General features: G+C 43.7%; 1 protein-coding gene across 1 annotated transcript; it reads right to left on the bottom strand.

The window, feature by feature from the left end:
• PARP14 (poly(ADP-ribose) polymerase family member 14) lies at positions 1-24,800 on the bottom strand. The gene is made up of 19 exons (XM_054173492.1): positions 24,600-24,800; positions 24,386-24,492; positions 24,273-24,306; positions 22,881-22,955; positions 21,951-22,145; positions 20,729-20,989; positions 18,724-18,960; positions 15,324-17,572; positions 13,710-13,943; positions 13,207-13,428; positions 10,739-10,829; positions 9,637-9,786; positions 8,114-8,173; positions 6,375-6,542; positions 4,923-5,123; positions 4,214-4,822; positions 1,720-1,859; positions 1,025-1,199; positions 1-365 (listed from the first exon to the last, which is right to left on the bottom strand). Exons 1-19 carry the CDS (start codon positions 24,784-24,786, stop codon positions 76-78), a joined length of 5,685 nt encoding a protein of 1,894 aa, XP_054029467.1. The 5' UTR covers positions 24,787-24,800; the 3' UTR covers positions 1-75.
• Positions 24,801-26,156: the final 1,356 nt, after the last annotated feature.

A 26,156-nucleotide genomic window follows, 5' to 3' on the forward strand; every position in this document is an offset into this window, starting at 1 on the left:
TTCAGTTGTTCATTTTGTTGTGTTTCTGTCCTACGAAGACTGTAAGACATGCAATCTCGGCTGCAATGAAAATGCTTATTTAGTGAAAGTGATAAGGTATGCTGGATAGGCTTGAATGTCACTGAATATGATGAACATGGATGGTTGGTCCACGTTATCAGTTGAACTGTCAAACAGATCTACAGAGTTACTAGGGTCTTTTGCGCCTGGAGTAATTGCTCCTTGTACCCCCCGAGAATATTCTCCAACAAGGACTTTAGCCAAGTACATGTACTTCTTCCCACTGGCATCTGGTTGAGAGTAGGTGTCTTGGGCAGAATAGTTGGCATTAACAGCAAAGTATGTTCCTTTTCCATAGTGTGCAGCTGGAAGTCAGAAAAACAAATGTCTGTGAGCATTTCATTCGCAGCAATCACTTACCTGCTGTCTTTAGAGCCTGTGAGGCTCTGGACAATATTGCTTTTTATTTGCAATAGGGAGATATAATAAGTAATTGTGCATACAAGGCAGGTCTATACAAAGCTGGGGAGGGGTTTGGAGCACAAGCCCTATGAGGAGAGGCTGAGGGAGCTGGGGTTGCTTAGCCTGGAGAAGAGGAGGCTCAGGGGAGACCTTATTGCTGTCTACGGCTACCTGAAGGGAGGTTGTGGCCAGGAGGGGGTTGGTCTCTTCTCCCAGGCAACCAGCACCAGAACAAGAGGACACAGTCTCAAGCTGCACCAGGGGAGGTTTAACAGGCTGGATGTTAGGAAGAAATTCTTCATAGAAAGAGTGATTGATCATTGGAATGGGCTGCCCAGGGAGGTGGTGGAGTCACCATCACTGGAAGTGTTTAGGAAGAGACTTGATGGGGCGCTTGGTGCCATGGTTAGTTGATTAGATAGTGCTGGATGATAGGTTGGACTCGATGATCTCAAAGGTCTTTTCCAACCTGGTTAATTGTATTCTATTCTATACAGATGGTAGGATAAATCAGTCCTAGTCCTACTCCGGAAAACAAGAGCTGTTTTGAAATTCACATTACCATGAACTCCAGCATAGCTCCGGTTAAATCCCTTGTTGTTAATTAGGATTGACGACTCCTTATTTGTCCCATGAAACAGAAGCTTCTCATTATTTCTGTTGCCATTTTTCTTATCCATTTCACACTTCTTTATTTGGTAGTTCTTCCATAAGTATTGGTTCTGTATCCTTTCAATCTGCAATGTTTGAAAGTAAGACAGAAAGAAGGCTGCTGTCATGAAAAACATTCACATATTAACAACCCAATCTGCTTCCAAGATTCCCTTCCTAACTCTAATGCATCTGTACCAGATTCTGAAATAAGATTGTTGCATCACTTCAAACTTTGGCATGAGAGACAGCAGAGCCCAGCCCAAAACATGACAGACACACTTCATGGGAAACAATATAGGACAGCTTTGCAAGTTTCTGGGGCATAGGTTAACACCTACCTGCAAAGCACACAGTGCTTAGGTGAGCTCTACTATAGCAAAAACAGTTTGGAGTACTCTCTCCTGCTGCTGAAGCAGCAACTGCTTGAGTTGTTCCAAACACCTCAAACTGCAACATTCAAATGATGCTCATTAAAGTTAGTAGCAGCTAGAGAGACTTGTCCAACTCCAGAAATCCCTGGGGAATTATTTTTTCTGTTGTTATTATATTCTTCATTACTTTCTATCCAAGTATTTATGCTCAGAAATTATGAAGTGTTTTTACCTTTTCAATTTTGAACGACTGACAGGTAGCCTTGAACCTTGTCTGCACATCTTTATATTCTTTTGTTGTTGGTTTTAGTTCCACTACTTTGAGTTGCTGGTTCTCCATATCATCCCACGTTGCAGGGAGCATTATTGACTCTTGATATGCAGAAGAAACATAATCAATTGTATTGACCCAAATCCTCAGCTTAAAATGAAACATACCCTGCAGCAAACCCTTCTAAAAGCCCACACATCTTATCACTGGTGCCTACTGGTCTTTGTCGGCCAAGAGGATGCAATAGGTCGTTTACCAGAGGTTTAGAGTGGTATAGTTTCTCGTTTGCCACTGCACTGTCAAGTGATGCCTCAATTGTTAGTTCCTAGACAAATCTGTTCTTCATAGCTGAAGAGAAATCCTCTCCCACACTGTTTATGAGTAGCCTTCCCTGTAAATCCAGTTTTCAAGGACACAGAGCAAATAGAGATTTACCAAGTAGTTAATTCTCACCAGTTAGGAGACAAGGAGCAAAGTATCTCAAGAAGGAAGGTTTTAAATTTAGAAGTTCAAGAACTTGTCCAGTCTCTATCTGAAAACCAAAAAATCTTCTTTTTCTTCCCTTCTCTTATTCAATGCAAAGCCTAGTGTCTAGCTGTATTTTCAAAGACTAATGCTGACTGATAACAAGTGCTACAGAAATCCAGCATTAAGGATCCCTCAACTAGAAGTGCCATTTTTTGCTAAGAGAATAAAAAAAACCCTAAAAGCTGAAAATATGTGCAGGAGTGCCTCAGAGTGGCTCCAAGGAAAGTTTAATCAATATGGTGATATATATATATATTTGATATTTTTTTAACCTATCTATAGACAGATAGGTAGATAGATGATAGATAAAAACATTACATTAATAAGGCACCAAGAGCTGCACCACTACTTAAACCTGTCCACTTTCATTTTCAAGAGTTAAATGGACAAAAAAATAAAAGTTTGTTCCCACTACAATATAAAACATGCCCCTGAAAACTGAGTCACAGCAGGACAAATCCAAAGAATACATGTGGGTGTACTAATTGATTAGAAGCTCACCATGAGCCAGCAGTGCGCTCATGAAGCCCAGAAGGCAAATTGTATCCTGGGCTGCAGCAAGAGTAGTGTGGCCAGCAGGAGAAGAGAGGCGATTATGCTGCTCTACACTGCTCTTGTGAGATCTCACCTCAAATGCTGCATCAAGTTCTGCTGTCTCCATCATAAGAACACAGAGCTGTTGGAGCAAGTCCAGAGGAGGGCCACAAAGATGATGTAAGGGCTGGAGCACCTCTGCTATGAGGCTAGGATGAGGGAGCTGGGGTTGTTCAGCCTAGAGAAGACCTGGGGGGACCTTATAGCTGCCTTCCAGTACCTGAAGAGATCCTATAGGAAAGCTAGAGAGTTACTTTTCCTAAGGGTGTCTCGCAATAGGACAAAGGGGAATGGTTTGAAGCTGAGGAGGAGTAGGTTTAGACTGGATCTTAGGAAGAAATTCTTCAGTACAGGGATGATGGGACTCTGGAATAGATTGCCCAGGGAGGTTGGGGATGCCTCCTCCCTGGGGGCATTCAAGGCCAGGCTGGATGAGGCTCTGAGCAGCCAAGTCTAGTTGTAAGGCACCCATTGCAGGGAGGCTGGAGTAGATGATCTCTGAAAGTCCCTTCCAACCTAAGCCGTTCTGTGATTCTACACTGGGGAAAAAATCTTGTATGGATGAGCAACAAAATGTTAGCTCCTTATATTGTAAAGGATCAGATGAAAATGGGAGTGTATCAAGGACAAAAGTGAGCCTGTCAACTGCTACAGTATCTAATTATTGCTAGTAAGCCTGTTAAGAACCATATAACACATTATGTACACTTACAATTTTTTTAAAGTCACTGCAGGATTTATTTATTTTTACTTTCACGTGCCCATTCAGTTCCTTTCTACATTCTCCAGCCCCCGCCTGTCTACAACCTTCCTTCAGGTAGTTGTAGAGAGCAATACAGTCTCCCCTGAGCCTCCTCTTCTCCAGGCTAAGCAACCCCAGCTCCCTCAGCCTCTCCTCATAGGCCTTGTGCTCCAAACCCCTCCCCAGCTTTGTTGCCCTTCTCTGGACTCGTTCCAGCAAGTCAACATCCTTCCTAAACTGAGGGGCCCAGAACTGGACACAGTACTCAAGGTGCGGCCTAACCAGTGCAGTGTACAGGGGCAGAATGACCTCCTCCCTCCTGCTGGCCAAACTGTTCCCGATACAGACCAGGATGCCATTGGCCCTCTTGGCTGCCTGGGACTCTGCAGGGTCATGTTCAGCCTACCATCGACCAGCACCCCCAGGTCCCTCTCTGCCTGGCTGCTCTCCAGCCACTCTGACCCCAGCCTGTAGCACTGCATGGGGTTGCTGTGGCCAATGTGCAGAACCCGGCACTTGGATGTGTAAGCTGGATACAGACAATCTAGTTTCAACGTAGGAACATTAGCCTGTCAAGATGCTTTTGCTTACCTTTGGCTTTTTCAATACGCATAATGGGTACACTGTTTCCTTGGTCATCCAGCAAACATTTCTTTTCTATATTCACCATGTACTTGTTCCCATCAATGGTGGCTACAACAACTTTCTCCTTCTTTGAGAAAGCATCTTCCAAGAGCTTATTTGTGAGACTGTCGAAGGGCACATAGGAATCATTTTTAAGATACTTCCACTCTGTTATGTACTGGAGAAGTTTTGCACTTTGCTCTTCCTGTTCTCTAGATTTTAACCTGTGGATTATTTGTTGAATGGATGAAGAAGCCTTACAGACATTTTTGTCGACACCTGAAATTCGAATGCTGTTACCGTTCAAACTGAGAGCAACTTCGAATTCCTTCTGTATGTTGTTCAGTTCCTCTCTCTCCGTGTCACCAAAACGAACAATAGGCTCTTCTGTGATTTCTGTTTGAATAATTTCCTGTAAAATTGCCTTTTTCAACCAGTTTCCAGCTTCCTCCACTTTGTTTTTGTCTTCGCCACAAATCTGCACGATAGCTGGGTCGATTTTGTTTTCCAAAACGGCCTTCTTCTTCCGGGGAAGTTTTTCTTCCTTCTTTTTTACCTTCTCAGAGTCAAAGAATGCTACATTGAAATACACAAATGTTGTTGTTAATGTCAACCTTTACCAGCCAGTGCTAAACGAGACCGATCTACAGCCTGTATTTAACAGGGATCTACTTACATTTAATCTTGGAGATTGCTGCTTTGACGGTTTTAAAATGACCTCTGTTCTGCATGCTTTTATGGAAGACACTCATCAGGTGTGGCTGAAAGATGACAACTTTAACAGTTTTCAGAGATGAAGCAGAGCTGCTTCTTGCAAAGTCAGTTACTGCATCTATCATGTCGTCAGCTGCTGCAGCTGGGTCATGGCCTGCCTCACCTAAAACAAGTTATGAACATTAAGCCTTTAAGAAGCATTAATAGCTGGTTACAAATGGTTGAAACATCTTTATAAGAACAGTTACAAACGTAGCCCATGATCACCTGGATCATAAACAGCTCAGAAATAACTTCAGGTTGGCAGTTAGGAATGGTTTCTGTTTATTGAGATTGAGGGAACTGGGGTTGCTTAGCCTGGAGAGGAGGAGACTCAGGGGTGACCTTATTGCTCTCTACAACTACCTGAAGGGAGGTTGTAGTGAGGCGGAGGTTGGTCTCTTCTCCCAGGCAACCAGTACCAGAACAAGAGGGCACAGTCTCAGGCTGCGTCAGGGGAGGTTTAGGCTGGAGGTTAGGAGGAAGTTTTACACAGAGAGAGCGGTTGCCCACTGGAATGGGCTGCCTGAGGAGGAGGTGGGGTCGCCGTCGCTGGGGGTGTTCAGGGCGAGGCTTGACAGGATGCTTGGTTGCATGGTTTAGTTGATTGGGTAGTGTTGGATGATAGGTTGGACATGATGATCTCGAAGGGCTCTTCCAACCTGATTTATTCTATTCTATTTATCAGGAAAAGGAGGTTTGAGCAAAGAGAAAAACTTAATTTTACTTTTGTTGACATGGTGAGTGATCAGGTTATGATGTAGATGATATGGCTGGGTTACCACAGGCCTGATGCTTGATGGCTCAGTAGCCAACTCTCTGCACAAAAAGCAAGTCTAGTTTTTACAACTCTGTTCATGTAAGAGGTCCCTGCATGCACAGGGCCCAGTTCTGGATTCTCTGGTTACAGTGATTTCTATAGAACTAACTGAAACTAACAAAAGAAAAAGAACAATTTAACCTTTTGCCAGGTTCATGTTCCAGCCATATCAACTCTGCTTATGCAGCTGCTAGCTAGAGCCGCATCATATACTTGACTTCAGCAACAAAGAAGCAGCTCCATGAATATTTTCTGATGAGCTGCCTACGCTTATCAGGCTGCTGAAACAAATATTAATGGTTCTCCAGAAATACAGATATAGCTTTGAATCCCCATTAGCAAGGAAGAGTGGCTCCAGAGCACTCATACTCTCTATGTACTAAGCTGACTGCAAGGAGTGAAGCTTTCTAGGTCTCTGTAAGCTTCTAATAACAGATTTAAAGCCTTCAGTTTCTGAATATACTTTTCACCAAAGAACAAGCCCTCCAAATCAATCCATCTCATCACTTGAACCCTGAGATCAGCACTGAACCCATTTCAAAGGCAAATACACACCTGTTCCAATCGCTGGGAAGGTGACAGAGGTGTATTGCTGTAATTCACACTCCTGAAGCACTGTGGAGACTACCTGCTTGATATCCCCTTGGGCAACAAAATGAATTATTTTTTTGCATGGCAGGCTTCCTGCTTGGGTGGTGATGAAGCTCTTGTTAGACTGGGAGGCTGAAATGTAAGCAGCAGAACATAATCAACAATTATCCACAATACAGATGTGTAATAATCCTCATTAGGAATCATGAAATTATGACAAGTATGCAGCAGGATAAGGTTTCCACAAACTCTGCAACCCCACCCCCCTGCCTCTACTTTCACTTTGAAGACACTGGGATTCATTTTATGTTTGTAAAATATTTGCCTCGTTTGGCACTTAAATTTTGTGCGCACATTTGCTGGGTTTGCACTGCAGACTTGGAGAACTCCATGCAGGTTAGTGCTATACTACCTTCATGCACATACAAGCATGCCATCTGCCCTCAGGCTGCCCAGCCTGAATTACCCTTTTGGCCTGCACAACAGAGGTTTTCCTTTTACCTCCTCCACGTAATTCTTTTCCTTTGGTAGATGTTCCAGTCTGACCACCACAGCAATGTCTTGCCCATTTCCCTTATTTTGTTGGGTTTTAAAAACACATCCTTGTCCATCCTTACTCCCCATTCATTGTATTTGCTCTTCGCTATCTGAATTTGATCTACAAATAAATGCCTCTTCCCAGCTTCACTGGTTTCCCCTCTTGATTACACAGAAGATCTCATACTGGATTACTAGTTATGCCAACAGCAAACATTTTCTCACTCAGGAATGACAAAGGGAGCTGCAGGTAGATAGTTGTTTCCATTGAGGTATGGCTTCTCTATTAACACCTCTGCCAACATTATCCCTTGCTCATGGTCTGTTCAGCACAGACTCAATTTGGTTTTGTCATGAAGAGCTTTGTTAGACTTTGTCCTGGTTTCAGCTGGGATAATCTTCTTCCTAGAAGCTGGGGCAGCGTTCTGTTTCAGATTTAGTGTGACAGTAACATTGATAACACACCAATGTTTTAGTTGTCGCTAAGTAGTGCTTATCCTCAGTTAAGAATTTCTCAGTTGCCCAGATTCTGCTAGCATGCAGGTGTAGAAGAAGCTGGGAGGGAGCATGGCCAGGACAGATGACCCAAACTAGCCACAGGGCTATTCCATAGCATAGAACATCATGCTCAGTGTGTAAACCAAGGGGAGTTTGCCAGGGCAGATTGCTGCTTGGGCACCGGTCAGTGGGTAGTTAGCAATTGCAGTGTGCATCACTTGTCTGTCTTGGATTTTATTTCTCTTTTTGTTATATTAATTTTCATCACAATTATTATTACATTTGTAATTATTGAATTGTTCTTATCTAAATGCACAAGTCTTATTTGTGGCTTTTTTTGACTCCAGCTCTCCTCCCCATCCTATTGGAGGACGTTATTGAGCGGCTGCGTGGTGCTTAGTTGCTGTCTGGGCTTAGAATTAGAGGATATAACAATGAACAGATGTAGTTCTTCACAAATGCTTAGAGGCCCCCTCTTCTTGAAGATTTTTCTTTTCCTTCTCAATAAATGCTGTGCAAACATCACAGTAACAGATTAATAACTAGCTGATATAACACAGCAGATGTGATACAGATGGACATACAGTAAGCACTGAGAAAGTGTTCCAACAGATTCCCTGTCATGCACAAACACCTTCAGAAAGGAGGTCAGAAATGTTGTACCATACCTTGAGCACATTCATCTTCAACTGCTTTTCCAGCACCATTCAGAATTGCTTTAGAAACACCTTAGATAAGAAGAGGTATGAATCTACTGTTAATATCGTTAATGCTGTCAAAATCCCATCTGAGGCAGAACTGTGTACCACATAGTATCTCAAAATCTCAGTCCTGGCAACAGCAAGGGTATAACTGAAAAGCACTGTTGCCTAAATTTTAGGTTTATGCTTTTCAATTCAAAGTGACATCTAAAGTACCTAAGTTTCATTGAGGTTAGACATCTCATTTAGTCCAAGAGATACTCCAGGCAACCTGATCTAGTTGAAGATGCCCCTGCTTACTACAGAGGGGCTTGAACTGGATGACCTTTGGAGATCCCCTCCAACCCAGACCATTCTGTGATTCTATATTATTTAAAAAATTAAAACAGATTAGTTTCCTTTTCTGCAACAGTATTAAACCACACACAGAGGATTAGGAACTGGCTGGAGGGCCAAGCCCAGAGAGTGGTGATGAATGGTGCCACATCCAGCTGGCAGCCAGTCATTAGTGGTGTCCCCCAGGGATCAGTGCTGGGCCCCATCCTGTTCAATATCTTTATTGATGATCTGGATGAGGGGATTGAGTCCATCATCAGTAAATTTGCAGATGACACCAAGCTGGGGGCAAGTGTTGATCTGTTAGAGGGTAGGAGAGCTCTGCAGAGGGACTTTGACAGGCTGGACAGATGGGTAGAGTCCAACGGCATGAGATTTAACACATCCAAGTGCCGGGTTCTGCACATTGGCCACAGCAACCCCATGCAGAGCTACAGGCTGGGGTCAGAGTGGCTGGAGAGCAGCCAGGCAGAAAGGGACCTGGGGGTACTGGTTGACAGCTGGCTGAACATGACCCTGCAGTGTGCCCAGGCAGCCAAGAGGGCCAATGGCATCCTGGTCTGTATCAGGAATAGTGTGGCCAGCAGGAGAGAAGCAGGGAGGTCATTCTTCCCCTGTACACTGCACTGGTTAGGCCACACTTTGAGTACTGTGTCCAGTTCTGGGCCCCTCAGTTTAGGAAAGATGTTGAGTTGCTGGAATGTGTCCAGAGCAGGGCAACAAAGCTGGTGAGGGATTTGGAACACAAACCCTCTGAGGAGAGATTGAGGGAGTTGGGGTTGCTTAGCCTGGAGAAGAGGCTCAGAGGAGACCTTATTGCTGTGTACAACTACCTGAAGGGAGGCTGTAGACAGGTGGTCTCTTCTCCCAGGCAACCAGCACCAGAACAAGAGGACACTGTCTCAAGCTGTGGCAGGGGAGGTTTAGGCTGGAAGTTTTTTGTAGAAAGAGTGATTGGCCATTGGAATGGGCTGCCCAGGTTGTCATCACCACTGGAAGCGTTTAAGAGACTGGATGAGGTACTTGGTGCCATGGTTTAGTTGATTAGATGGTGTTGGATGATATGCTGGACTTGATGATCTCAAAGAGCTTTTCCAACCTGGTTAATTCTATTCTATTCTGTTGTTTTCACAGCTAAGTACCAACTACAATACCTGTTTTGAGGTTGAAAGTTTTGTTTGTTATGTTTACAATTACATCTGTTGCTTCCTTGGTAATATCGCCTTCCACCACCTTGAATATGACCGAGCCAATTGTCATTTCAGGTACCTTCTGTGCCGGGGTTGAAGAGGTATCAGAGGAAGCTGCAGGAAAGAAATACAGACACTGAGCAGATGGGAGCAATAAGGTTAAGTGGTAAGGGACTTATTCATGGGTACAGTGCCTACAGAGACTACGGTTCAGCTCCAGACTCAGACTGTGAAGAGGACTGCCTGAAAATCATTCCTTCCCACAGAAGGAGTCTCTCATCAACCTTCACCTATTCCTGTAACTGAGACAGCACCAAGAAAAATGTTTTGCTGCATGCCAGGTACACAATGACTATTCTGCAACATTTTGCTATATAAACCTTTGTGAAACTCCAAGGTACAAGAGTAGCACACTTTCCAAGTTTCACTCCCTTGCTCCTCTGCCTCACAGTTTTCAGGCAGGTTCTCCACTGCGTGACAGCACTGTTTACCCACCTGTTAACTATAAAAACCTAACAAGTTTTCAACATGTAACTCATTTCCTGCACTCTGCAGTTCCATTTGGCTGGATAGCACCAATGGTATTTCAGTTTGGTTTTGCTATTCATCTGAACACGTGAAAGATTGAAGACTACTACAAAGAGGCTACTTGAAGATCAGTAACCAGGACCTCACCTGCCTTCCCTAACCAGGACCTCACCTGCCTTCCCAGGCCATAGGAAGACACTGACCTGTTTGTGATTTAATCAAGTGCTGCAATAATAAAAGGAAAAGCCTTACTTGTGCCCTTGGCACATGATACTTCTGCTGTCCCAATTCATGAGGGCCCTATGCAGATAACAAGTCACAGGTACATTTTTTTTTCCCCCTTAGAACCCCAAACATTTTTTCAGGTATTACAGACACTCAGCCTGAGAATACAGTATGCTGCCTTTGCAGCAGCTATTTTGACTCTTACTTGGACTTTGGGAATGAAATCTGAACATTCACCATTAATGCATTCTCTGGAATATTTTCAGGAATTAAAAAAGCCACCAGGCACACAACTCTGATGAAACAAGCTTACCTGCGTCTTGCAACACTGCCTTTGGGGAAGCCATTTCCTCTCTAATATCTACAGTATTTTCACACCAGTTCTGAAGTTCAGCTGAGAATTCCTAGAGAAGGAAGTTACAGTCAACCCCCATAGAAATCTTTAGATTACACAGCAGAAATAAAGGTTTGAAAAGTAAAGTTAAACAACATTGAGAGAGAGCTTAATGCAAATTACTTCATACCACCTGTCTAACACTGGTGCCAAGTCCTGACACACTGTGGTTCTCAGAGAATACATTACTCAGGGTGAGCAACAGAGAGAATTGATAAATAACCAAGTCAAAGCCCTAGTCATCATTCCAGAGGAACACATTAGCAGAGGGCATCCCTGCACTCTGAGGGGCTAGTTTACACTCTAACTGAATCTGGCAGCTAGTGCCACCCTTCACTAGTCACAACAGCTAAAGCTTTAGCCTGTTTAGCCTTCGAGTTCGGCCTTTTGAAATGCATTAGCTACTGCACAAAATTGCAGAAGTCAACAGATGCAAAACCATTTGTTTGGACATTAATTCCCAGTGTGACTGCTCTCTTCTGGGAGATTCATGTGTGAAATGAGTAACAAGTACAGATGGGGGGAAATTTGTGCTAATCATAGACTCAATAAGGTTGGAAGAGACCTCAAAGATCATCAAGTCCAACCTGTCACCCAAGACCTCATGACTACTAAACCACGGCACCAAGAGCCACGTCCAATCCCCTCTTGAACACCTCTAGGGATGGTGACTCCACCACCTTCCTGGGCAGCCCATTCCAATGGCTAACAACTCTCTCTGTGAAGAACTTTCTCCTCATCTTGAGCCTAAACTTCCCCTGGTGCAGCTTGAGACTGTGTCCTCTTGTTCTGGTGTTGGTTGACTGGGAGAAGAGACCAACCCCCACCTGGCTACAACCACCCTTCAGGTAGTTGTAGAGAGCAATAAGGTCTCCCCTGAGCCTCCTTTTCTCCAGGCTAAACAACCCCAGCTCCCTCAGCCTCTCCACATAGGGCTTATGCTCGAGGCCTCTCCCCAGCCTCGTTGCCCTTCTCTGGACACATTCAAGAGGCTCAGTGTCCTGGAGATGTGCAATACCGGTCCATTTCTCCTGGAGAAGCTTACTATCTCAGCAATCCTAGCACAACAGTTCTTCCTAAAAAGATTCTACCACTGAAAGTACTCCTGTTTTCCCAGAGTGAAGCCATCTATGCAGGAGATGCAGCAAATTTATTTGTAGGTAAGTCTTACATACTGAAAAATTAGGTGAGATAAGGAGTAATTACACTTTTGTCTGCATTATTGCCAGGGAACAGAAATGGATAGGAAAGGTGCAGAGCAGGTAGCTACAAGGGGTAGAGCCAAAAAGAGGAAGAGTGCTTTCACCACAGAAGAGACTGTCAAACTTCTTCATTACAAAAACAAACACCCTGTGGGTTCTTTGGAGGTCAACACGTAGCCAAGTATCATGAGACAGACTGTCCAGATTTCATCTGGGATAGAACTAATTTCTCTTCTCAGTAGCCAGAATAGTGCTGTGTTTTTGATTCAGCTCATGGGAACTGGTATGAGATGAATGCTGGCAATACACTGATGGCTTTAGCTGTTGCTGGGACATCAAGGGCTTTTCAGCTCCCTTTGTGTTGCTAGTATCACAGTATCACAGTATAACTAAGGTTGGAAGAGACCCCAAGGATCATCAAGTCCAACCTGTCTCAACAGACCTCATGACTAGACCATGGCACCAAGTGCCACGTCCAATCTCCTCTTGAACACCTCCAGGGATGGTGACTCCACCACCTCCCTGGGCAGCCCATTCCAATGACGAACGACTCGCTCAGTGAAGAACTTTCTCCTCACTTCGAGTCTAAACCTCCCCTGGTGCAGCTTGAGACTGTGTCCCCTTGTTCTGGTGCTGGTTGCCTGGGAGAAGAGACCAACCCCTTCCTGTCTACAGCCACCTTTCAGGTAGTTGTAGAGGGCAGTGAGGTCACCCCTGAGCCTTCTCTTCTCTTCCTCCTCTTGTGAAGGTGCACAATGAGCTGGGGGCAACCATGGCCAAGACAGTTGACCCAAATTAGCCAAAGGGATATTCCATACCATAGAACATCATGCTCTATATATAAATTGGGGAGAACTGGCTAGGGGCTGGGGGGGGAGGGCTGGGGGTGTCACTGCTCAGGCATCAGTCAGTGAGCAGCGAGCAATTCCATCCTTCTTCTTGAATTTTATTTCTCTTTTTGTTGTATTCCTTTTCAGTATTATTGTCATACTATTTCATTATGGTTGTTATTATTATATTTTAGTTACTGAACTGTTCTTATCTTGACACAAGATTTTTACTCTTCCCCTCTGCATCCTACTGGGAGTGGGGAGGAGTGCACGGTGGTTGGCCTCTGTCTAGGGCTGTCATGATATACACCCAAAAAAACTAGCATATAAGAGACAGAAAAATACGGTAGCTCACCACAATGTTTTCTGTGTCTTCTGGATACAACATAAAATGAACTTCCTGAAGAGACTGTACTCCATTTTTACTACTGAACTCAAACACCTTTTCAAACAGTAATTTGGCAACAAGAGGCTTTGGGAATCCTAAATTCCCTGTCCCAAGTGCTGGGAAGGTAATTGACATTAATGATAGCTCCTCAGCAATCTCCAGGCATTTTGTGACGACATTGCCCAAGACCTGTAAAGCACAATTGTGGTTTTCAGTTACTGAAAGTAGTTTATTTTCCAGTATGTGAGTGTAGTATCTTCCCCTTTCAGTTATCTTTTGGTATTAAAACACAGCAATTGCATACATCACAAGGAACATAGTAATCACAACACATCAGCCACACAGTTAAAAAAACACAGGTCAGATTCTTTCCTCTTCTACGACAGTCACACATTTCAAAGGGAAAGTGGCATTAAACCCATTAGAAAACCCAGTCAAATTAGAATCCAGACAGATAAAAACTCTTATACCTTTAAAGATGGATGTGTCTTGGACCACATAGGTACAACAGCATGAAGAACAACACTGCAGTCGAGATTGTAACCATTTGTTTTCAACACAGATCCTTGCGCAGGTTTTTTTCTTAGGCCTTCTTCCTTTAAGCCTGTCTGAAGCATTGGCCCTGCCTTGCGTAGCAAAGCTTTAGCCAGAGGCCCTTTATCAAGCCGGAGATCTTGGGGAACACTGATGACAACAATGTCTGTCTGAAAGACATGCAAGCCAAAAACTCCAGCTTTTAAGTAACACATTTACATTTTGCACTGATATAATACATCCTGCCTGCTGATTTACAAAGTGAATTCTTGGGACAGGAATCTGAGAGTGAACAAAGATCTTGAGCGAACCAGAAGCTATGCTCAGTTCTAGTATCATGAGCTTGCCCGAAGCAACAGAAGCTGAATTAACAGTAAAATTCATTTCAACCTGATGAGAGAAAGTTTACATTCTGCATTCCTGGTCTATTTGTTTGACCTCCATCTGAAAAACACACATATATGCAAATTCATTCTCCAAGAGAAGATCACAGACCTAAAACCCGTGTTCACTGAGATAAGCAGGACCTCCCATGCACAACTGCTCCAGAGACAAGCTGAAGACAAACAAGACCAAAGGAAAGCTAAGAAGTGAGAAAAGCAGTAACTTAGAAGGGAGAGAAATAAAAAGGGCTTTGAACATTGTGTCAAGCACTACACTCAGCTCCTCATAAAGAGCCTCCATACACATACTTTGTCCTGGCCAACTAGAGGATCTGCATGCACAAGCTGTGGGTTGAATCCATGCCTGAAAGGATTTCTTGGCCACTACAGAAACAATTCTGAAAAGAGTTGCTTCTACTATCAGTGATCTCAGTAAAGTTGCTATCAGCCCAACAACAGCAATTCAGTATCAGAGGCTAATGGAAGTCAACTGAAGAAGTTGCTTTTCCAGAGGAAATACAAAAGAAACTGCACATTTTGTGCCAGTTTTCACCAATGACATAATGAGAAATAGTTCCCCAGATGAATATCCTACAGGTGCAGGGAGAAGCAGACTGGCTGAAGGCCCATGGTCAGATGCACATCTGTGCAGCATCAGGACCACAGTGGACCTGGAAGCAACCCACTCACTCATCTGCAGCAGGGTACTGACACTAACCAACACCAAGCACCCTCTTTTGCTTTCACCTTAGCACCATACTCTCACAATCAGGATTTCTGGGAAGGTCAGCACCGCATGCAGGTAGTTCCCGCCCATCAAGGTAGGGTCAGGGAGATTCAGAGTCCAGAAACACTCCTGTTGACCTCAGCTGCTTCTGATAAACCATAATGCAGCATGTCCCACAGGGATCCATGTGCCTCTATCAGTAGATGAGAAATGCACAGTAGATGAGTACTGCGCAGTCATCTGTCTCTATCACGCAAGACAGTCATCTAATTGCAATTCTTATCATCAGCAGTGGTACCAATTTCAGCTCCTGTCAAACCTGCTACATTGCTAGTTGGTCTAAGGGTGGTCTTTGTGTGTGTGTGTGCTCATTTGTTGCTTCTTTAAAGAAAAAAAAAAAGTACTTAGTATTTTAAAAGCTGATAATTTAAAACACTTACTTTAGCATCTTCAATGCTTCCTTCTTTCAGAAGGATGTGAAGGCCTTCCTCAGTTGTTACCAATGGGAAATTCTTTGTATTTTGAGAAATTTTGCTTTGCTGAGGCTGAGGCTGAGGCTGAGGCAGTGACTTGTTGGAAGATGAACAATCTGAAAACACTTTTTTCAGTGCCTTGCTGAAAGCCTCAGTGTAATCCTGTGCAATACCAACAAGATGAACCTCCTTCAAGCTGCTCTCCCCCATGGATGCTTCCAAGGTCTCCTTGATGGAGGATACAATTGAACACGTACATAGTTCCAGAGGGAAGCCAAAAATCCCTGCACTTACAGCAGGAAGGGCTATGGAACAATGATTAAATTCTTCAGCTAGTTGTAGACATTTCTTCACTGTCTTTTTCAACAAGAATACACACTTCTCTCCTTCATCCTGCCTCCATCTAGGCCCAACAGCGTGGATGACGTTCTTGCAGGGGAGTTTTCCGGCCCTCGTGATAACTGCACACCCAGGGTGCAAAGCCCCCTTCTCCCTCACCAGCTTATCACACTCCTGCTGCAGCTCTGGACCAGCTGCCTTTGACAGTGCACCAGCAAGGCCCCCAGCGTGCATTAAGTTTTCATTAGCTGAATTTACCACAGCATCAGCAGGATGAGTGCACAAGTCAGCTTTATAAACTGCTATTACAATTCCACCTAAGGTCACCTGCATGTAGGGCTTCCCTGTATTACTATGTTCCTGTTTTTCTTTCAGCTGTTCTTCTGATTCCTCTTCCAGCCTGATTAGACACTTAAAGTCTTGATTTGCAGTGGCAGCAAAAAAGCGTTCTCGCTCTTTGAAGTACGACTTGGCTCCTGGATTTTCAATTACTACACTCTTATAATGCAGGCCAGACAGAATTTGCTCAACTAGGCTAACTCCCTTCAGCACTTCTCTTCTTGGCCCACTCAAAGATACAACTCTACGTTTCTTCTGTGTGCTGAAGTTAACTTTCACACCTTCATTCTGCAAGGGTTTCCAAGCACTGCCCTTCTCTTTCTCAACAAACATCATGACCACCGTAGGCCTTCCTCCAATGACCTTCACTATGTGCGTGTTTTCATCTATAAAGGTAAAAAGCTCCTCAAAGGCTTTTGCTACTGCTTGAGAACAGCCAGCAATGACGACCTGACTCTCTGCCTGAGTGACTGTTACAGCTCTGTTAGAGCAGTTCTGCTCAGTAAGTATCCTCCATTCCTTCTTCTGGAGCACAGACCCATCCTCCACAGCAATGGTTTTGTAGTCCAGTTCCTTCTTTATTTCTTCTTCTGCTTTTACAAGATCCTCAGGAGTATTCCCTTTCAAGATGATGTCTCCTTTGCTAAGCTCATAAAAGGCACCAATTTGTTTTGACATAAACAGGCTCTGTGACAGGGTTTCATTATCAACATGCTCTAAAAACGTGAAAATATTTGGGTGGATATTAACTGTTTTCCTTGCCATTTTGCGTATATTCTCCAATATTTCCCCTTTTACTTTATAGACTTCCTCAGGCACCCCACACAGGTTAATTCTCTTCTGCAAACAATCGTAAGTCATCTGCAGGGCTGGGAACTCCATACAAATTTTTTCTTGCAGACCAGCAGTCTGTAAAATTGCATGTTCCCCTGGACTCATCATCACCATTGCTTCAGTTCTTCGCTTTTCTCTTTCAATTTCTCTGGTGGCTTTTTCTATCAAAATCTTCAGTTGTTGTTCAACATTGCTCACAACTCTTCTTTCACCCACTAGAACAAGTAACTCATTGGAAAGACATGGGATTATCATAACTTCATCGTGGGTAAAGCTGTTTTTAATGGCATCCCACACCTCTGCATTTACTTGACATTCAATTGCTTCATACTTTGATATGCTCTGTGAAAACGCGGTGGAAACTTCTTCTTTCCATGTCTTGACCAACTGAGCTACCGATCTCTTCCGCTCATACAGAGCGTCCGAAGGATGCAAAGTAACTTTTGGTTCTGCACACTGGGGTTCAGGCCATGTTAGCACACAATTACACTTTGACATTTCACAGCTTATTGCCTCAACTAGCCTGTTATTGATCTGCAAGTAACACCAGATATAGAAATCCAGAGGCAATGTAACCGGATCTGGCGTCTTTATTTGTGGCCCTTCCTTTCCATATAGAGCTGTTTCCAGTGAGGTGTAGTAAGGGTAGACAGAGACTGGTGTTTTGTTGAGTGAATGCTGATTTGCCAGGATATTGGTCACATCTAAAACAATCAAACAAAACCCCAAACAGTTAGTGCTAGCACTTAAACCCAAAGATTTTTTTAAACTTTGATTTCTACATGTCTGTATGTCTAAGAATAGTTTTACATGAATTTTCCTCCCCTTCCCAGATAGAATTCAAAATTATTTAAAGAGTTCCTGCTTCTAAATACCAAAAAAACTGGTAGAGAGGGACAGTTAAGAACCAACACATCTACCTCCAAAAGGAGGTATGGACTGTCTCTGCCCCTGCTTCTGTCACCTGCTGTACCTGAAGTGCCCAACTCAGTAGTTGTCTGGGCTGTTACTCAGCTGTATCAAATCAAAGCTCCTCCATTTGCCCCCAAAAGAGTACCTATTTCCTTCTAATCTCCCCTTCATTGCAATGCCTCCAGCTTCCTCCTCGTCCTCCATCTTCCACAGATCCCCACATTTCCATTGCTGGCTAGATAAGCCACAATCCCTGGTTTACAGACAAAAAGCTGTCCAAAATATTGTCCTCTGACAAGCCAGGGGCAGATGGTGGTAGGAGCTAGGGGAAGAAGTCTCCTGCATTATATAGGGCAGTAATTTCTCTATTGAACCCAAACTGTAGCCTGAACTCTGTAAGCATCAAGGCTTGAGTGAAAAACTGTGCAAAAAAAAGGAAAACAAATTCCTACCCAGGTCATCCGGAACGTAAGCTTGCACTCCAGTTAGCAGAGACCTGCTGACAAAGCAACAGATGTGCTCTTTCATGAGGGCAAAGTACTCTGTTTCACTGGAAAATCTGCAGTTTGATCATAAGGACTTCAAACAGAATCATAGAATCGTTAGGGTTGGAAGGGACCTCAAAGATCCTCTAGTTCCAACCCCGCTGCCATGGGCAGGGACACCTCACACTAGATCAAGCTGCTCAGAGCCACAGCCAGCCTGGCCTTAAAAACCTTCAGGGATGAAGCTTCTACCACCTCCTTGGGCAACTTGTTCCAGTGTTTCACCACCCTCATGGTGAAGAACTTCTTCCTAACATCCAATCTGAATCTACCCATTTCTATTTTTGTTCCATACTCCCTAGTCCTATCATTATCATAGAATCAGTCAGGGTTGGAAGGGACCACAAGGATCATCTAGTTCCACCCCCCCTGCCATAGGCTTCATATTTCTGCATTACCTTTATGGTCACTGAATGTAACGATAGCTGCTTCTTCATCAGGCAGTTGCTGAACACATATCACTTGGGCACCTCCATTCTTCTTGTTTTCAAAGTAGACAGTTATATAGTCAGTGGGTGTGCCAGGTGGTATATTTTCAACCCTAACACAATTTGTTAGCTCAAGGCACCGTGCAGTAATATTTTGTTGCTTTGCTCTACGGTTTTGATTAAGATTTTCAGTAAATTTCCTTTCAGCTAGAAAGAGAAGGAAACAAAAACAAACAACCAAGAGCAAATTAGTAGCTCACTTTTCTACTATGAGGTTAGCAAACTACCTGTGTGTGCATTGACCAAAGCACTGAATTATGAAGCAGCCATCAACTTAGAGGGTCCCACAAAACTACTTCTTCCCACACACTCAGTATTTGTTACCTACTATTCACCAGGTGCCTGACCAGAATTACTGACTGCAGCTACTCCAGCCAGAATTTGTCACTAGTTTTTCTACTTTGGCTTTGCACACAACTAATCAAACAGAAGTCAGCAGTTCAAATTTGGACTCTGTTTTACAATAAACAAATACTACTTTTGGCAATTTTTTCCACCCTGTTATCATCACAGTAAAAGAAAGTGAAGTCACTTTTACATCTATCAGGCAAACACAATTAAATAGTCAAAGGATCTACTTACATGCTAAAATTTTCAGGACTGGATCACAAGATGAGAGGCAAATAATTTCTGGCTTCCAAAGCAGAAAACCCTATGCCTTCTCTGAGACTAGAAACTCCTTTAGTTTAGTTATATACCACTAATTCTTTTACATCTCCAAGATTTCTGGGTATCTTCATTCTTGCATGTTAACAGTAACAAAACTATTCCCACAAAGTAGATTTTAAGTGGCACATAATTTGTTTTAACCACATTCTACCTTCTAAAAACATTCACAATTTTTTCCACACAAAATTCTCACTTTCTTTTTGTCTCACCTCCACACCCAGAATCACACACATGAAATCACCTTGTCCTCAAAAGTACAGCAACATTCAAAGAATCCTGGAATCAGCTCACTGCTGTCATTTTGATAGAGCTCTCGTGGTAATGTAGTGCTGTTATCTCAACAGCACCAGCTATGGCATAGGCTCTGAATCTGGTTTTGTCATACCATTGACTGTTGCCCATGTCCTAGGATGGAATTTGTTAACAATACCAGCCATAAGTTAATCAGGAAGTCCCCACTCCAACCTCTCACTGGTGAGAAATAGGAGCAGGCATATCTCTATCACCTAGAAAATGCCTTTGTCATCAATCACTAATCAAGCAGAAGAGAAACTATATAACATCAAACACACTAAAACACACAGGGGGCATGCAGTAGCCTAACCACTGGCTGGTTATGCAGCACCAGGCAAAGCATACAGGGTTGGTACCATGCTTCACAAAACACAGCTGCTACTCTGCTCAAGGATAGATGGACTTACCTCAGCATCCCAGGGTCCACCTAGCCTGGTGGCAACAGCCACAGCAGGTATCTAGAGCAGAGCTGTAAGAAGATGCTGCTTCCCTAATCCTCTCCCAGCCTCTAATCTGTTACAGTAGATTACCCAAGCTTGATGCAGTGTATTTAACAACCTTAACAAGATCTCTCCCATGTACTTTTTCTTTCTTCCCCCCTCAAATCCATACAAACTCACTAGACATGTAACACTTTTGGCAAGGAGAGCCTTTATCATCTATTCCAAGACCAAGAATAACCTTTTGTTGCTTGTATAAAGTTAGAGTTTGTTTTTCATCCTACCTGTTCTGTTTACTATCTGAATCAGAGCTGGGTCTTTTACACTGGCCTCCATACCTTGCTGATAAAAAGAATGTCATTAACTTTAGTAAACAGTCATTTAGATGAGGCAACATCAGAATAAACCTCATATCTACAACAGAAAGCATTAATTTTCCTGCTCAGTCTCCCTCACACACACACACACAAGCTGCTAATAAGAAAGATCCACAACTCTTAACTCCTTCTTACCAGTATTTCCAGTGAAAGTAACCACAGCAGCATGTAATTCAGGTATCATTTCCACACTGAAGTCACCATCATCCTCTGACAAGCCACTGACATTCTCTATCAGCATAATTAACATGCACTCTTTTGTCGTCTCCTGCACATTTTCGAGCACAACTCTGTGGGGAAGCTGGGATTCTTGAGACTCCTCCACTTCAAGTGGCTTCACAAACAGACCAATTTTCTTCACAGAGTGATGCTTCTTTTGCAAAACTTCTTGGGCATCTAGTTCCCCATGAAAACAAAGAAAGAAGTGATCTACCTTCCCTTTCCACCACAGCAGAGCAACATGTTAAACTACACTCTCCCTTAAAAATCTGGCCAGCTGATTCTCTCTTGTATCACAATTGAAGCTACATCAAAAGTCAGGCTCATTGTGAAAGCTACTCTACTATCTACATGTACCAAATCTTCCTGAAGGGAAAAAAAAAGCTACTTTTTCAGATAAGTGCTACCTCCTTTCTACTACTCTGAAGTGGAAGACACTGTTCTCCAGATACAATACCTAATAAATCACAAATAAAGGAGTTTCCATCCTGCTTATTTTACTCACTAAAACAGTCAAATACAGTTAACAGTGAAATATTTAACCATATTAACTATTTCTCCTGCATAAATCCTTCCCTCTTTTTGCATACATCCTTCACACACTGACAAGTGGCCAACAGCACTTTAGTGTAAAGGAAAACACAGGAACATTACAAATACATTCAGGTTACTTTAAAACAATTCTCTGCCTGCTCAGTGCTCTGTTTTACACAGTATTTACTTTCTCATTTCTTCCCAATCTCCTAAACCTTGGCAACTGAAATGAATATGAAGTATCAAATAACATATGAACAAAATAATACTTCCCCATGATCTGCAGTTAGCATTCTACTATGCTTTATCCAGTCTCCTGATCAAGAATTAAAGCTTACTTTTTCTGCAGCACTCATCATTTTTTCTGCATTAAATCTCTGTGAGCCTTGATCAGGCATTTGGGATGTGTCTAGAGAACCATTTCTTTCCCTGTGCCTTTATAAGCCTATGTCTGCATTAGAGAGACAGGCACATTCCTTTTGTATCCTGTCACCCTTTGGGAACAATACAACATTTCTTCTGAAGCAATGCCCAGAGATCCAGCACCAGCAAAGGCCTATTTTCAACAGGAAGCTTTAGGAATACAACACCCATAAGATCATACCTTCCTCATCCTGAAAAGTAATGATAATTTGCTGATCCTTTTTGACGTAGGACTCAATGGTCCCTCCACCAGACTTCTTTTTATTTTCAAAGTACATTTCCACAACCTCATCTTCTATTTCCTCCCCAAAGGCAGTGGTTACTATGATAGATTTCCTAGAGGTTGCTTTTTCTGCTTCCAATTTCTCACATGATTCTGTAATGAAAGATCACATTCTGGATGCCTGGGTACTTAGGCAAAAGTTAAGAAAAAAGCTTATTATCTTCCAAGCTTTCACATCTATTTTGTTCAGATTATAGGTAAGAGCAGGAAAAGAATAGGCAAATAAACACTGATTCAGGTGGTTGTTTCTTTTCCAAAACAACTTTTAAATCCCAAATGAGCTGAGCATATCACCAGCATGAGTTGTCCATCAACAAGTGGAGAAAAAACTTCCATTCATCATCGGATAAGGACAGCAGAAGTAATGGCTATGAAAGCTTCACGAATCTGGGAAACCATTATTCTTCTGCCTGTGCACCTTCTCCATTTACAGCTCCAGCCACTGCTGTGGGTCACCATGGGTCTACACGTTGGCTGCCACAGGAGCTCTAGCATACACAGCTACTACTGTTCTATCAGAGATCACCCTGGCAGCACTGGTGACATCTGAGAAGGTCTGGATAGGACAGCCTTACCATCAACAAAGGTCACTATCCATTGCATAGTCTTCCTAAGGAACAGAACTGTCTAAGGCAGCCAGTGAAGTGAGGAGTTTCCTAGAGGGACTCATAGAAGGACCAAAAAAAACCCCAAACCCACCTAATTTCTTTATTTTAGCCTGAGATCATGATTTTGTCGTGATTATAGACAAAACATCACAAGCACTATTGCAGCAGTGCAAATCAATGAAGAATACACTGTTCTCTCCTTGGAAAGTGGCAAACTTACCTGTCTTTTCCTGCAGAGTGCACGCAGAAGCCTCCTTATTCTGGCAGGTGGGAAGAAACACCTGGGATTCATTAGCTAGGGATAAGTGACAATGATTTCTCAGTTACTGGGTCCTTCAAAAAGAAAAAGGTCACACTCTTATAGACCCAGGAACTAGCACAGCTTGAATTTAGTTTTATTTGACAGCTCCAGAATCATAGAAGTCCATGTATTCCACATTTTAAACCATATGTTGAATGTGGTTGCAGAAACCCTCTTGAAGGTTAAGAAACTTCAGGCTCAGAATCAAAATCAAACTAGCACATGGTCACACTGCATGAACACCGTGAGCAGGTTCTCCCATGCAACACCATCCTCATACAAAAACTGTGCAGTCAAACAAGAGACCTGTTGAGAACACTCCTCCTCTGAAGGGAAACACCTTTAGAAACCAGGTACTTCTATAAAAGCATCTATCATGACAATAAAGAATTCAGATCAGTGGAAATGAAGATTTGCTAACAAATAGCAACTGTGGGAATAGTTTTTTTCCCCCAAGGTCACAAATGTTCTCCAAGATAGAGGTGTTCTCATCACAAACAATAGATAGGGAGAAACCTTACTTCTTTGATAAGGAAGCAAACCAGCCCAAATGAGGCAATCCTTAGACACAAGTTAGGAAATTCCAGCAAACTGCAAACTCATTGCTAATGTTCAACCAAAAGACACCATGTAAGACCCCTTAAAGACCACCACTTAGATACCATCAGAGATATGCACTGCATATACATAATAAATATGTAAATATGTCAATTCATTCCAGGAAATAATATATTTATGAATATTCCAGGAAATCAAATATACATGCATGTGCTTAAGAAACAGAACATGACTATACTGTCTTGTTGGTGTGCAAGATCTGAGACCCAAGTCTCATTGCACAGCTAAATTTGAAATCCAAAGATAACAGTGACAGCTGCCAGGCTGCTGCTATTCTAGTCTGCACCGTCTCTCTTACCCGTGCACCATCCTAATTTGCACAAATGAGGAATGTGCGTGTAGAAATAAGCGTGCTAGGTGTGACTGCCAAAGTCAGGCCCGCGGGGAGAATAGAATACATTCGATGCCAGCTGGAACCACAACAAAAACTTCACGGGAAGTTCATTGTTGAGCTTTTACGCATGACCGTGGAGTTTCCTTAATGGCTCTGCTTTATGAAATTAATTTAATTTTGCGGGTTAGAAAACGAAAGAGAGCTCTGCCGGTGGCCAGGCTGGCCCAGCGCCAGCCTGGCCAAGCACTAGTCGAGCAGACGGCTAGGACATCGGTCCTGCGACCCTTCCGCCCGGCCTCCCCGGGCCAGCACTCTGTACAGCTGAGCCGAGGGGTGCATCCCCTCACACAGACCCTTACCTGGCGCCGCGGCCCCGCCGGCCGGTCCGATCTCCTGGAAGCAGAAAGAGAGAAGAGCGATTACCCGAGGCTCCGCTCGCCCACCCCTCCCAGCATGGCGCCGTCCGCCTCACCTGCGCGGGGTCTCCATCCACCGGCAGCTCGGTGACGACCAGCGACAGCCGCTTCCTGGGTCCCCACTCGAGCTCATGGACCCGCTGTTCGAGCACCCGCTGTCTCACTGCCAACACCACAGGCACTGGTGAGGGAAGGCGGCAGTGGCCGCCATCCCCTCCCCGAAACGTGGGCAGCGGCCATTAGTGCCCCCTCCCCGTCCCAAGCGCTTACCGTCGGGGAGGGCGAAGCAGACGAGGACGTACCCGGTCCCGGTCCGCAACTCGCACTCGCCGCCGCCCGAGCGCTTCTGGCTCTGGAAGTAGCAGAGAAGCTTCTTCTTCAGGGCATGCGGCGGGTCGGCGGCGCCCCAGTCGCCGCGCACCAGCAGCGGGAAGCCACCCGGCTGCTGCCCTGCCATGGCCACCTCTACAATTTCCCGTTGCCCTTTTGCTTTCGGTTTCCTTTCTTCGATGAAACTCGGCGGCGCCGGGCCCCGCCCCGCGGACTGAAGGGCCCCCTTCATCCCCGCCGCCCTCTTCTCGGCGGGCCGAGTATCGCCTCCACAGCCCTCGGACAGCGTCCCGTGGCACGCAAAACAAGTTGCGACGGAAAGTAAAATTGCCCTTTTCCATCATGCTGCCTCAGAACTAGTTGTATAACTGACTACTCAAGATCGCAGAGAAAAGACTGTCAGCAGACTCAAGACTTTTTCAATTGAGTTCTCAGGACTTGGCCATTGTGAAGTTTCCAGCTACTTATTGATGCATATTTTACTAATGTGCTCAAATATGAGACACTAAAATAGCAGATTTGTGAAACCATCTCCCTCTAACTTTACTGCAAGTCCGCTGAGGAAATGATTAATAACCAAATGTCATTAAAGATGATAGGGGTCAGCTAAATAGGTGTAGTCAGACACACTGCTGAGGGGATCCAGGGGAATGCCTTTGTTTTGTGGGTCATCTTTCGTTTCAGCTAGCCCAGGTGCATGCTTCCTCCCCTTGCTGTAACACAGACAAAGTATCTGACCTTGGTTGCAAGTCGGGTAGATTGGGTCTTAAACTGTGATTAGAAACTACAGGTCTCAGCAACTGGCTATAGAATAAAGGCTTGGGAGCTTTCAGTGAGAGTCAATAGATCTCTGCTGCAAAACTCACAGATAAAATGGGAGATAAAGAGTCTGACCTCAGTGGAATGATTTACTGGAAGAGAAGGGAAAATGAGACCGAAAGTACTGGGGGCGGGGTGATGTTGATCTCCACAGCTTGTTTCAGTGTGCAGAAAAGAACAGTCACTTAGAAGTGTAATGTTGGTATCTACCTTTGTGAAAACAAACGTGGTAAAACTAAACCACAGTAGGAAAGACATCCCAAGCCACAGAGAAAGCAGTGCCCAATACTATGAAAGTCAGGGTACTACAGTACTGCTGCCTAGTCACAATGTGGGAATCTCACAAAACCAAAGTGGTATGAGGTCCAAATCACCTCAAATGGTGGTGTTGCTGAGAAGCATCCCCATTATTTATTTTTTTTAAATTAAATTTCTGTATGACTATAAATATCTAAAACAGAAGGGAAAAGCTTTACAGAAGAATGCAGGACTGAAAATATGATATTTTATTTGTTATATTTAATAGCTTAACATGGTTTAACCCACTAACAGCAGTAAGTGAAAGCTACTTCACACCACTACAAAAGTAATTAGCAGGCTATTTAGAGAGTGCAGAGTAGTAACAATTCAAACCATATATTGGAAGCAATGAGAAAAATATTGCTTTGTAGTTGCAAA

The sequence above is a fragment of the Dryobates pubescens genome, chromosome 2 (genome assembly GCF_014839835.1).
Source record: "Dryobates pubescens isolate bDryPub1 chromosome 2, bDryPub1.pri, whole genome shotgun sequence".
In the NCBI taxonomy this organism is placed as follows: domain Eukaryota; kingdom Metazoa; phylum Chordata; class Aves; order Piciformes; family Picidae; genus Dryobates; species Dryobates pubescens.

Bases quoted from the DNA above. Each gene is read 5' to 3' on its own strand.
- PARP14 (XM_054173492.1), bottom strand. From the start codon at position 24,786: ATGGCAGGGCAGCAGCCGGGTGGCTTCCCGCTGCTGGTGCGCGGCGAC. The intron at 17,573-18,723 runs GTAATGCAGAAA...TGATTGTTTTAG, and splicing joins TACATTCAGTGACCATAAAG to ATGTGACCAATATCCTGGCA. The intron at 8,174-9,636 runs GTATTGTAGTTG...TTCTTATCTAAG, and splicing joins AACTTTCAACCTCAAAACAG to GTGTTTCTAAAGCAATTCTG.